At 38.9% G+C, this 13,432-nt stretch overlaps 1 protein-coding gene across 1 annotated transcript; it reads right to left on the reverse strand.

Moving 5' to 3' along the window:
- Positions 1–1,380: 1,380 nt before the first annotated feature.
- On the reverse strand, positions 1,381–7,372 carry LOC130546376 (uncharacterized). Its single transcript, XM_057321587.1, has 6 exons — positions 7,277–7,372; positions 7,024–7,097; positions 3,424–4,378; positions 3,182–3,349; positions 3,009–3,104; positions 1,381–1,503 (listed from the first exon to the last, which is right to left on the reverse strand). Exons 1-6 carry the CDS (start codon positions 7,370–7,372, stop codon positions 1,381–1,383), a joined length of 1,512 nt encoding a protein of 503 aa, XP_057177570.1.
- Between the last annotated feature and the right edge of the window lie 6,060 nt (positions 7,373–13,432).

The raw sequence follows: 13,432 nt of genomic DNA on the forward strand, positions 1-13,432 counted from the left end.
GTTTATTTAAAACACAAATAGCCGTTTAAAAGCACACATATTTTTGAACGTTTACATTTCCAGTGCACTTCAAACAAACAGCTGTGCATAGGCCTTTAACTTTTGATCATGCTAACATGTCTTGGACAGGTCACTTTATAAACCTTTTGATAACGTACAGCAGACGCAGATGTTCAAAGTTTTGCAGTTTATTAAACGTTTCCTCCGAAACAGAAGAATTATAGAAAGGAAAGGAAATCAACCAATCATGAGGGGGTCAGTTTTCCAGTTAAAACAATGTATGCAATTCAAGCACTGTTCAATCATGTGTACTAGGTCCCAGTATAAGGAATTAATAAATAAGATGCAAAATTCATATAAATCCTGCATGCCAAAAAAACGTTTTTTTAACCAAAGTGCATTGGATTATCGCTGGACATAACTGTAGATGATTTGATTGTTAATTGACTCATCATCAGGCCATCCATGATGTATGCGGCATTGTTTATTAAATTGAACAGTGAGGAATTTTGCAGTACCTAAAATCGTGGTCCATGGTCATTCATAAAATGCTGGTCTAGGTTCCATGTCTTTTCTAAATTCAAAATACAGATACAGGCAACATAAAAGTAAGAACTGCGCCTTATGACGACATATTAACGTCTTATTAAGCGGATCAATCGATCTGTGCAAGAAACTGAGCGTTATTGACTAAATTATCACTGATAATCTAATCTACAGTCTGCCAAACTGCACTTGTCTTGTCTGAAACATTGGGCGAATTTGAATCGCATTCATGTTCCCTACTCACTAAGAAAGGCATAGCCCTTGAGGTAGAAATTCTGGAAGGACATGGACAATTGTACCTCACAATACAGCAGTTTTGGATGACACATTGCGAACTGTATAATACAGAAATGCAGTTTTCGCTCTATCTGATACGAACCTTTGTGTTGTGTCCCTTTCCAGCAGTGACTGATAGGAAATGTCTCGAGACATATTGCAGATGAGCAAACAAAAAGATAATCTTGCAGATGTAAATTCAGCTAGGCTTCAAAGACATCTTCAAGATCAGTATCATGGTTGTCTTCAGGCTTTACCTCACAATGATTAGAAAAGACATGCTCACACGGTCACCAAGAGACTGGATGGAAACATTTAATAGGGCCTAAATGTCAATGCAAGTTTTATGTTGCAAGATGCGGAGCGAAACAAATGTGGAATGTTAGCAAATGTTCAACATACTGTAAATACATAGCATATTCTACAAGAACTACCAAAAGGATTTGAAACCAAGTAAAAAAAAGAGAAGCAAAATATTCTCAGGACAAAGCAAAAGTGAAACAACACAGCAATATTAATACAAACTCTACACAGTGGTTAGCTTACACAACAGATTGGCTAAGGCATGCCACAACAAAACCGCTGAGGAGAATAGCCTCTTATCGCCTGCTTTCTCCTCAGCTCTTTTAGGCAGGCAGCGCTCAGCAAGGTAACGGGGAACAGCTGGGTGCAATCAGCTACCTGCAGAAAAGAGAACATGCACAAAACACAACAATAATGCAAATAACTAACATCAAAATGCAAAACAATATAAAGCTAAATTATAAGTAACATAAGATGTTCTGGGGACTGGAACACTGGGAACACTGTTACTGTATTCACAATTTACAGTAACATAACACACTAGCTATTCACATTATGAACTCTAGATACACTGTAAACCCGTGAGGTAATCAGTTACATCAAATTTTTTGAGTTTTGATTTTCCCAACTTTAAGTATGCAGAACTACTACATTTTAAGTTAGTGGCACTTGTTTATGTTGATTGCTCCTAACTTGAATTAATAAGTAAGCTAACACATATATTTTGATTGCAGTTCACCTAAAATATTTAGTTAATAAACTTTTTTATTTTAAGAGTGAATTATTTACTTTATCAAGTTAAAGTTGAACTTATATTATAATGTACCAGCAATTTCAAAGAAACACAACACATGTAATAATATTTTGGCTATTTATTTTTGAACAAGGAATGCTCAACAGCCAACGTAATATAAAACCAACATGAGACAGTTGCACTAAACATATATCATTTAAAATTACAAATGTGATACAAACTTTAGTCAAAAAATAAAGTATGTTTAGCATCAGTAGAGTGCCCCTTTTAAAGGGCACAATTTCAAAAAGAGTTAAAGGTTTGTTAAAACAACTTGTTTCTACTGAGTTCTTGATATAAGTAACTAATCTAAGTAACATCAGTGTAGTTACCTTTTTAAAGAATGCAAAATTCCAAGATCTACAATGAACAGTGTATTGTGAAATGAAAAGAAATGCCTAAAGAGCAACATCATTTACGACAAAACAAAAAGATTTTTGGAGAGATTTCCAGTTCCAATTACTTAAACAACTGCATAACAAAAATCTTGGGTTTGCTTGGGTTCTCAGTAACACATTATTGAACATTAGGCAGAGTAACTCCTTTAGTGTGTATGATACTGTAGTGCAAGTTACACTTTACATCAACTCATTCTTTAAGGTTTGCAAGATAGGAGACAGTTTTCCATCTTCCATGCCAAGCAAAACTTTTTGCACAAATTCAAATGTTTTCGCAAGTCCTTTAGGATATTGTATGTGAAGAGCATACATGAATCCAAACAAGACAAGAAAGGCCTCTGGAAGTTGGTAGTGGGTGGTGACCACTTCATTTTCAAGAACAACGGAGACATTCACTGGGTCATAATGTATCGGAGCAGTAATATTGCCACGGACAACAGTAAGTAGAGCCACCGGCGCATTCTCAACCTGTACTTCAGAAACATCAAGCTAAAAAAACAATCAGGAAAAACAACAATGTTAAGAACATGATCATTATTAAATGGCCAATATTTCAGAAATGACTTATTAGTAATTATGATATTAATGCTACAATGACAGTGTCAATCATTTAAATAAATAACAGACTAGGCCCTCCAACCCCTCTTTCAAATGGAACATGTCTCATTGTGGAAAAATGTAAGAAGACTAACCAAGGAGGTCTTGAAAAACTCCAAGTCTTTGTCACGCAGCAAGATGGGAAGAGCCCTGATAACAGTAGTACGCCGTGTGTTCACATCATGCTGTTCCTGTGAACATGAAAATCGAGAAAATCACAAGGAAAATCAAATGCATATGTGTACTTTGCCAAATACACACTACATACCTGTCCGTCATGCACTTTTAAAATATTAGTCAGGGCATCTGCTGTCTTGCCAGTGTTGGATGCTTTTTGCCGAAAAATTGTCATCAAACGAGTTAGGTGGTGGTCCAGTTGTGCGTAGAATTTGTGGGACAAGTTCTCATTTGTTACACGTTGGTACTCTGCAAACAGCTGAATAAGACAAAAGAGGATTTGTAAAAATAACCCACATAACATGATATATTAAGCAAGATAATTGTTTTTACCTCAGATGTTAAACACAGCGCAGGCCAGAGATGTAGAAAATCTTTCACTGATGGGCTGGTGTTTACAATGATCTGCCGCCTTAGAGCAAATGTTTTCTCCATTTTCTTGTGGATGAGACTACTGTTTATTTCTCTCTTCTCTATTTCTAGGGCAATTTCTTGTCGTATTGTTTCAAGCGATGCTTTGTCCTCTCCTTCAGGAAAGTTAGGCAAATAATTAACCTCAGAACGCCTTGGTTTCTTTATTTTGGAATGTGATGGTTCTTTCTCAGGATGGCCTTGGCTTCTTTTCCCAGCATTGATAGCTACTTCCAGACATCCAATTTTCCTCATTTTGTTTCTCAAGTTACCCATCTTGAATTTAATGCTGGTTTTCCAGCCATTCCAACCAGTGTCAGACCCTCGCTCTTTTAAACAGGGGTGTTTTTTTACAAGAGCCTCTGCTACCTTTCCAATTTCTCTTTCACCTGGGTATGCCTTGAAATCATACAAAGCTGAACCAAGCTTCTCTAAAATGTCATGTTTTTGGTCTCTGGTCAACTTCAGACTCTTTCCGGTTTTCTCAAAGTCAGCATTTCCCTGTCTGAGCCTCAGCTCGACGTCATAGGAAAACTGTGGAATTGGAAAATCACCACGTGGCCACACCTTAACACGTTCAAAGCTTGCATCTGATAGAATGACAGTAGATGTAGTGGAGCTATCTGAGTCCACTGGCAGGATATGCAATACTGCCTTTTGAGGCAAGTCAGAAATGTCATCCAAGGAAGTTAGCTGATTATTAAAATCAGGGTCTTCGTATTGTAAACTGAACACAAGTTCCAGCTGAAGTTGTTCTTCAAGAATTTGAATCAGAGCATTGACAGAGGATGGTCGTGCACTAAGTTTAATTTTCCTTGCACGGTCAGCTTCAACAACACGTAGGATCACTGCACAAGACACTGTGCTTGCAGATGTGCTGTGGGAAAAGGAGGTCAAAATTACAATATTAAAGGGATAGTTCACCCAAAAATGGAAACTGTCCCATCATTTACTCGCCCTCAAACCATCATAGGTGTATGACACTTTCTTTTTTCATCTGAACACAGTCTCAGTTATATTAAACAACATTCTGGCTCTTCAGTTTTATCATGGCAGGGAATGGGGGGAGATTTTGAAGTGCAAAAAAAGTGAATCCAACCATCATAAACATAACCCACACTGCTCCAGGGGGTTAATAAAGACCTTCTGATGCAAAGTACTGCATTTATGTAGGAAAGAAATCCATTTCAAAACTATAGAAAATGTAGGAACTGACTTCTGTTGTAAATGCATGTACAGCTGTAACAGTTTCAAGTGTCGGCTTACGCAATACGTGCAAACTCCATTGAGAAGTGAGGGATGTGGAAGCACAGATGACATTTTTCTTACAAAAACGCATTGCTTCACTTCAGAAAGCCTTTATTACCATTCCATTACCCTCTTACCATTCCCTACCATTATAAAGCTCGTAGAGCCAGGAGATTCATCTAACTTCTATTGCCTTTGTCTGAAAGAAAGTTGAATACACACAGAATGACTTGAGTGTGGAAAAAATCATGGAATCTTTTCATTTTAAATAACAATAATGCTTATTAATGCAAGTAGAAACAGCTAAAAAAATAAAACATTTAACCCACCTTTCAATTGTCTCCATTATGTGTAACTGGTAAGAACCTCTTTGCACTCAGCAGTAAGTGTCCTTCAATTCTGTAAGCGCACAATGTCACAGTGTCATTTAGCTGTGAGTGCAAGTGGAAAGACCGACTATGTCCTAATACCGTAGGGGACAGTTCGTAGCAACGAAGATGTTCCACATACCAACAGTCATAATCAGTACAGAGGAAAGAAACCTCATTATTCACCAAGTAGATCTGTGATATTTTGCAGAACTTTGGCAATCCTCCACATTCTCCCACTGATACAAACATGCCATTGAGATAATCTGTACCATCAACTGTGACTTTCGAAGTGGTGAAAATTGAATCACTCACTGTCAGATTTTTTACCCCAGTTTGGGCAATGTCTGGTAGGGCTGACACAGAAACTGATTTAACAGCACTTGTTTGTATTTTATGTTTGAAGAAGGAGTCTGAACTGAGATGGTAAGCAACCATGTATTGATGTCTGACTGCCATTGTCTTGAGAATGTTTTTGAAGTTCTGCGTGTCATGAACTACCCTTTTAAAGAAGCGATGCTTCCCCTCAAACCGCATTGTCCAAAGTTGTACCAAGGGACCAAAGCACCTTATGAGGTCAGGGTAATGTTCTACATAATGGTGCTTAGGGCGCAGTCTATAGTCAGGAAAAACTTCTTGCAATGCTTGACTGTGGTCAGCAATTTTGCATCGCAGATAGTCTATCATTTCCTCTGTGAACAATGGACATAACACCAATTCAACCAAGTACTTCAGCTCCATCAGCACTGCCCATGGGCCGCTTGTCTCTGGCACTGCATTCCCTACAAGTAAAGGAAGCAATCTAAGCAAAGTGGCATTTTCATGCCCATTGCCTCCAATGGTGCCTTTGGACATGAATGTTTTGGGTAAGGGCTTAGGTCTATCAACCTTATCTGCAAACTGATAAGGGAATGACATTATCTTTTGATTCAGCCATTCTACTGTAAAGTGTTTCAGATGAATCATCTCTTTAATGCAAAGACACACCTCAGTTGGCACTATACCCTCCAAAAGATCATGAAGTATGTCTGGTGGGAAACCAGTAATGGGATGGAAATGTGTTAGTGATGCACGCAAGACACACTCTCCCTTCACTCCATAGCGACTGTTAACCGAGTCGTTTTGCACACTTTGCACAAGAATGTCATGCTCAGCTTTAGTTCTCTGGACAAATGTACCATCACTCACTGCATTTACTTGCACTTCCTCAACTGTAGCCATACAAAACCTACAAATATTTCCGGCTCTGAAGGACTCAACAAAGCCAGCTAGCCCATGAGCAGCCAAATTGTCTGCAGAAACACAGAACACTGTTCCTCTGATATTTCTACCGAGTGAATCAATAAAGACACCATCCTCTTCAAGAGCTTGGATATCACGCAAAAGCGGTGCAAGTACTGCAGAGTAGCCATACATCTGTATGTCTGTTACTTTACAAAGCATAGCTAACTGAATAACATGTAATGATGATCGATATTTAGGATGCAGATTGGCTAGGGTCCAATACACTGCACACATCTTATGAATTTTGCGAGACGTCCCTAGAGGATTAGCAATTTCCAAATCATCAATATACAGCTGCAGCGACAGTGTTAGTTCTTCGGCAGACAGTAACTCATTTTCATGGTAGTAAGTTCCATCAGTGTGAGAACTGTAGCACCCAGCTTCTGAATTTTCTGCAGTAATCTTTGTGAGAATGTCAGAATTTCGAAACAAAGACTGAATCATTCTTAGAACGGGAACATACAAACTGAAGTGTCCAGATTGTGGCAAGCTATACTGCTGTGGCATTACAAGTGGGTAGTTGTGCTCAATAAATGTTTTTCTGCGTTTAAATGAGGACAACTCTGCACCTTCAGAGGTTTCACTGAACAGAACATTACAATTCATTACAGCACTGACTAACTCATCCAATGCAACTTCATTGACATTGTAGCCATATTTCTGCAAAACATCACAAACTGTTTCCCTGATCAACGGCTGTGACAATGAGAATATGTCATTTAGTTGTTCAATGATTTCGTTTGTGGCAGTGTTAGATATGTGAAGTATTGCCTGCATCTTCAGAAATAAAGATGCAACATTATGTTTCAGCTGATTTCTCAGTGCATCATTATCATCTCTGTCTTGCATTTCTCTACTTTCATTATCCCCATTACCTGCAAGTTCATCTGAAACATTTGCATCAGAAGTAGAGGGGAAGGGCTCAGGTTCTGGATAAGCATCACCCTCTTGGAGATCTGACAGATTACCATTGTGTACCCTACTCTTGTGTGCGTTGAATGATGAATACACATTTGTGCTGTAACTGCAGTTCTTATATGGGCAAACAACAGTCTCGTAGCTCTTAAGATGCACTCTGAGGTGACTATAAAGTGCGTCTTCAGAAACGGATTGTTCAAATTCACACAGAGTACATTTAAATGAAATGTGTGTCTGACTTTGATGGGTACTACAGCTCATATCTGTCACATGGTATCTACACATGTGAGTTTTGAATGCACTGAATGTGTGAAATGTGCAGGGGCAATCAGGATACATACATGGCAGTGGACTTATTTTAGAGCAGTGACTGTGTTTCACTCTGTAATGTCTGAGCAGGTGGACTCGGGAACGATGAATCTTTCCACAAACCCTGCACTTCCAGTCCATCATCTTATTTGAAATCTGAAAAGCAAACATTTACACCGTTAAACTTTATGATTCAAACAGCAATAGCAAGCAGGACATAAGAATAAAGTATGCACTGACAGGTACACACCATGCAAAATGATGCTCAAATTAAACAATTTACATTTTATGAAAAGTGCACAATTAGTGCCCTGAGAATGTCACTGTAATGTTTAAACCGTTTCTGTTTACGAATTAAACAGTAACAGCAAATTGGATGTAAGAAAGTTAAATGTATGCATGACACACTTCGTGCAAAAAGAATGCATTAATTGATTGAACACTGTGCAAAGCACACAAAGTGCCTTGAAATTGACATTCCATTATAATATGAATATGATTCAAGTAATTTCGTCCGTCGCAAAAAATAACACGTTCCAAAAACATAACAACTGTAGTGTTAATCATAACGTAGTCAAATAAAACACTACCGAAAAAAAACTATTTCTATATCCATTTTAAGTGAATTTACGAACCATGTGCTCTTCTTTAACAGCTCCGGGCACTGAACTAAAAGCTTATCTTATAAGCCTACAAGTTTTAGCGCGGGGCGAGGAAACTAACGTTAATAGGAATTCAAGATATTCAAACTCTTCCTCGCACAGAAAATCTGAATTGTACGTCTACATATAAACTGTAATTGTTTCAACAAACAAATAATTTATGCCATTTATTAAGTCGGTTCGAGTTAAAGGTTGTTTAATTCACTAACTTTAAGTTAGCCAACGTTAAAAATTTTGTTTAATTAATTAACGTTAAGTTAGCTAACAAGCTAACTAGAGGAGCTCATATTTTCTCCCTTTCATCACATCTAAAAACAGTCATGACTTTACATCACGCTTAACTTTCAACAGTAAAATGATCCACATGAAAAAGTAAACATAATGGTCTTTGGAATTAATAAATTGAATCGAAGATGATACTTACAGCGCCGCATGAAACGAGACCGATCCGCCATCTTGAGAAGAAAAATTCACCGCGGGCAGCTTGCGTGTACACGGATGACGTCAGACGCAAAATCTCTATTCTGAAAGCTTTTAAGTTGCAGTAAATTTAAAAAAACAAGTTTGTGTAAATTGAAACAACAAAATGTATTCACCTAACTTGAAGCGTTTAATTTTTGCAAAGTCATAAATATAAGAAAGTTCTAAATACTCAACAAAGTCGATTAATTTGAACTAATTGTAATGATTTAAGTTAGCACTACTAAATACAATTAATTACTTTGTGCATTGGGGTTTACAGTGTAATGAGCATCTACTCCATCATTTTCTGAGACTTTTTATGTCGGATGTCAAGATAGTATTCTTGTACAATCAAGGACCAATGCATAGGACCTTAATTTGAATGACACATTCTTGACAAAACACCAGGGGATTGTGATCGGTGTAAACTAGCACTGGAATACAGTTACCTCCAATGTAAACGTTGATGCTCACTATGTCAAAATGTGACTTTCACAGACAGACGCTGCGTCTGAAATCACCTACTTCTATACTATATAGTAGATGAAAATGAGTATGAGTCATGAATAGTATGTCCGAAACCTCAGTATGCAAAAAACAGTAGGCGAGAAATACCCGGATGGTCTACTACTTCCGCCGAGATTCGTGAGTGTGGATCGGATGGACACTTATCTATCATGATTCTGCCTCATCATGTCATGTCTTTCTTGGTCTTGTGGCAGGATCATGGCAGAGCCTCATGTTTATTGTAGAGAGAGACATGGCATTGTTTGTTTTGACATGTCATGCACTCTCTCTGGTCTCGTCTTTGTCCCCGCCCCCTCGTTTCCTAATTATTGCTTGTTCATTATTTCATGCCCAACGCCTGTTCCCCTCTTGACTTGATCCCTTATTTAATGCTCCTGTGTTTTCTGTCTTGTGCTGGTTCATTTCGATTTGTGTGGTTTAGTTCCCATGTCTTGTTCAGTTCAGTTATTTGTAATTTAATTAAAGTGTTGTCTTAGTCTTGTCTAGTGTAGTTAGTCCGTGTTCCTGTTTATCTGTCATGTTTTTACCCTTGTTCTTTGTTATTTTAATACCGAGTGGGTTTTTGTTTTGTTTTATCAATTAAAAAGTCTTGTGTTAACCCCTCACCCGCTGTCTGCACCTGGGTCCTCTTTCTCTTCTCACCCCGATCCCTGACACTTATCTATCCCATGATGCCACGGGAGATAAAATGTAAGTGCCAATAAATGAATTTCTCGCTGACTAAATTATGTTTTTATCAACACTCACATTTAGGGTGTTGTCAATACGTCATAGGTCAAAGAGCATACAGGTCACATGACCATAAAACATGACGGACACAGTATGTCTGAAATGTATTCATACTACTCCCACTCATACTATATAGAATGTACTGTTTTAACGGCCGATAGGTAGGTGCTTATTCAAATTCAGTACGTACAGTCACAGTATGCCATTTCGGATGCAGCAACTGTCACAAATTAGGGTATTTGTTTAGCTTTTATAAAGATACCTTAGTAAAAAATATGTAATTGCCAGTTATGTTCAGTTAAGACAGCTCAAACTTACATTTTAGTATGACACTAGGATTCAGCCTTGTCTGTGAAACAGGGCAAAAATGTTGTTAAAGCAATAGTTCACCTAAAAATTCAAATATGCTGTTTATTTACTCACCCACAGGCCAACCGAGACGAAGGTGACATTTTTTCTTGAGTAGAACGATAAAGAAGATTGTTTGATAAATCCGCTGCCCTCTGTGCTTCATATAATGGGAGTATATGGGATCCATCTGTCTAAGAGTTCCTAAAGCAAATAATTCTAAAAAAAGTGGCTCCTGGCGACACGTTGACGTCTTGTGAAGAGAATCATTTGATATTTTCATAAAACTGAACATCATTTTTAAAGGAGGCATATAGAGGGAATCATATTCATGCGAACATCATGTAAGTGTTAAGGCCCGTTCAGATTGGCCGCGAATATTCGGTGCGAATGCTCGTCGCGATAACAAAAACAATAGTTCCCTTTCTGTCGGTCTCTCGACGGTGTGTCGAACAGACAGATGGCGTTCGTGAAATTTGCATGCCGGACTCCGCCCCCGGAAATCCGGGTATAAAAGGGAGACGGCGTGCTTCATTCATTCACCTTTTGTTCTTCGGAGCCTTCGCTTGTGAAGATCAACTCTCGCTACTACTTAGCAACTCCAGATTGCCGGTTCTACGACGTGGTGCAGCGGACGGTCCCTTCCTGCGGCGACTTCCCCTGGGTGTCTCGGCGGTTCCAGAGGTGTTCGAGCTAGCAGACGGTGCCACACCGTCTGCATTCTAAAAGAGCAAATTTCTCCNTTACAGTGTAATGAGCATCTACTCCATCATTTTCTGAGACTTTTTATGTCGGATGTCAAGATAGTATTCTTGTACAATCAAGGACCAATGCATAGGACCTTAATTTGAATGACACATTCTTGACAAAACACCAGGGGATTGTGATCGGTGTAAACTAGCACTGGAATACAGTTACCTCCAATGTAAACGTTGATGCTCACTATGTCAAAATGTGACTTTCACAGACAGACGCTGCGTCTGAAATCACCTACTTCTATACTACACTGGGTTCCAAATTATTATGCAAATGATATCTTTCTCTGGTTTTCCTAATTTGTCGATGCAAATGACAGTCAGTATAATTTTCAAGTAATCAACAGTTAGGGTACATTTGGAATTTTATTGAACAAACCTCCCACTGACAACAGTATTTATTTAAAAAATGAAAAACTCAAAATGCACTGTTCCAAATTATTATGCACAACAGAGTTTGAAAACATTTCATAGGTTGTAAAAAACTGAAAATGGTCATTTGTTGAATTTGCAGCATTAGGAGGTCATATTTACTGAAATCAAAAGCTATTTCAATCAAAAACATCCTAACAGGGCAAGTTACATGTTAACATAGGACCCCTTCTTTGATATCACCTTCACAATTCTTGCATCCATTGAACTTGTGAGTTTTTGGATAGTTTCTGATTGAATTTCTTTGCAGGATGTCAGAATAGCCTCCCAGAGCTGCTGTTTTGATGCTAACTGCCTCCCACCATCATAGATCTTTCGCTTGAGGATGCTCCAAAGGTTCTCAATAGGGTTGAGGTCAGGGGAGGATGGTGGCCACACCATGAGTTTCTCTCCTTTTATGCCCATAGCAGCCAATGACACAGAGGTATTCTTTGCAGCATGAGATGGTGCATTGTCATGCATGAAGATGATTTTGCTACGGAAGGCATGGTTCTTCTTTTTGTACCATGGAAGAAAGTGCTCAGTCAGAAACTCTACATACCTTGCAGAGTTCATTTTCACACCTTCAGGGACCCTAAAGGGGCCCACCAGCTGTCTCCCCATGATTCCAGCCCAAAACATGACTCCGCCACCTCCTTGCTGACGTCGCAGCCTTGTTGGGACATGGTGGCCATCCACAATACTACCATCCATCTGGACCATCCAGGGTTGCACGGCACTCATCAGTAAACAAGACTGTTTGAAAATTAGTCTTCATGTATGTGTGGGCCCACTGCAACCGTTTCTGCTTGTGAGCATTGGTTAGGGGTGGCCGAATAGTAGGTTTATGCACAACTGCAAGCATCTGGAGGATCCTACACCTTGAGGTTTTCGGGACTCCCGAGGCACCAGCAGCTTCAAATACCTGTTTGCTGCTTTGCAATGGCATTTTTGCAGCTGCTCTCTTAATCCGATGAATTTGTCTGGAAGAAACCTTCCTCATTCTGCCTTTATCTGCACGAACCCTTCTGTGCTCTGAATCAGCCACAAATCTCTTCACAGTACGATGATCTCGCTTAAGTTTTCGTGAAATATCTAATGTTTTCATACCTTGTCCAAGACATTGCACTATTTGACGCTTTTCGGCAGCAGACAGATCCTTTTTCTTTCCCATATTGCTTGAAACCTGTGGCCTGCTTAATAATGTGGAACGTCCTTCTTAAGTAGTTTTCCTTTAATTGGGCTCACCTGGCAAACTACTTATCACAGGTGTCTGAGATTGATTTCAGTGATCCAAAGAGCACTGAGACACAATACCATCCATAAGTTTAATTGAACATATAAAATTAAATGTTTACGACACTTAAATCCAATTTGCATAATAATTTGGAACGCAGTGTATATAGTAGATGAAAATGAGTATGAGTCATGAATAGTATGTCCGAAACCTCAGTATGCAAAAAACAGTAGGCGAGAAATACCCGGATGGTCTACTACTTCCGCCGAGATTCGTGAGTGTGGATCGGATGGACACTTATCTATCATGATTCTGCCTCATCATGTCATGTCTTTCTTGGTCTTGTGGCAGGATCATGGCAGAGCCTCATGTTTATTGTAGAGAGAGACATGGCATTGTTTGTTTTGACATGTCATGCACTCTCTCTGGTCTCGTCTTTGTCCCCGCCCCCTCGTTTCCTAATTATTGCTTGTTCATTATTTCATGCCCAACGCCTGTTCCCCTCTTGACTTGATCCCTTATTTAATGCTCCTGTGTTTTCTGTCTTGTGCTGGTTCATTTCGATTTGTGTGGTTTAGTTCCCATGTCTTGTTCAGTTCAGTTATTTGTAATTTAATTAAAGTGTTGTCTTAGTCTTGTCTAGTGTAGTTAGTCCGTGTTCCTGTTTATCTG

This window comes from Triplophysa rosa, linkage group LG22, assembly GCF_024868665.1.
Source record: "Triplophysa rosa linkage group LG22, Trosa_1v2, whole genome shotgun sequence".
Lineage (NCBI taxonomy): Eukaryota > Metazoa > Chordata > Actinopteri > Cypriniformes > Nemacheilidae > Triplophysa > Triplophysa rosa.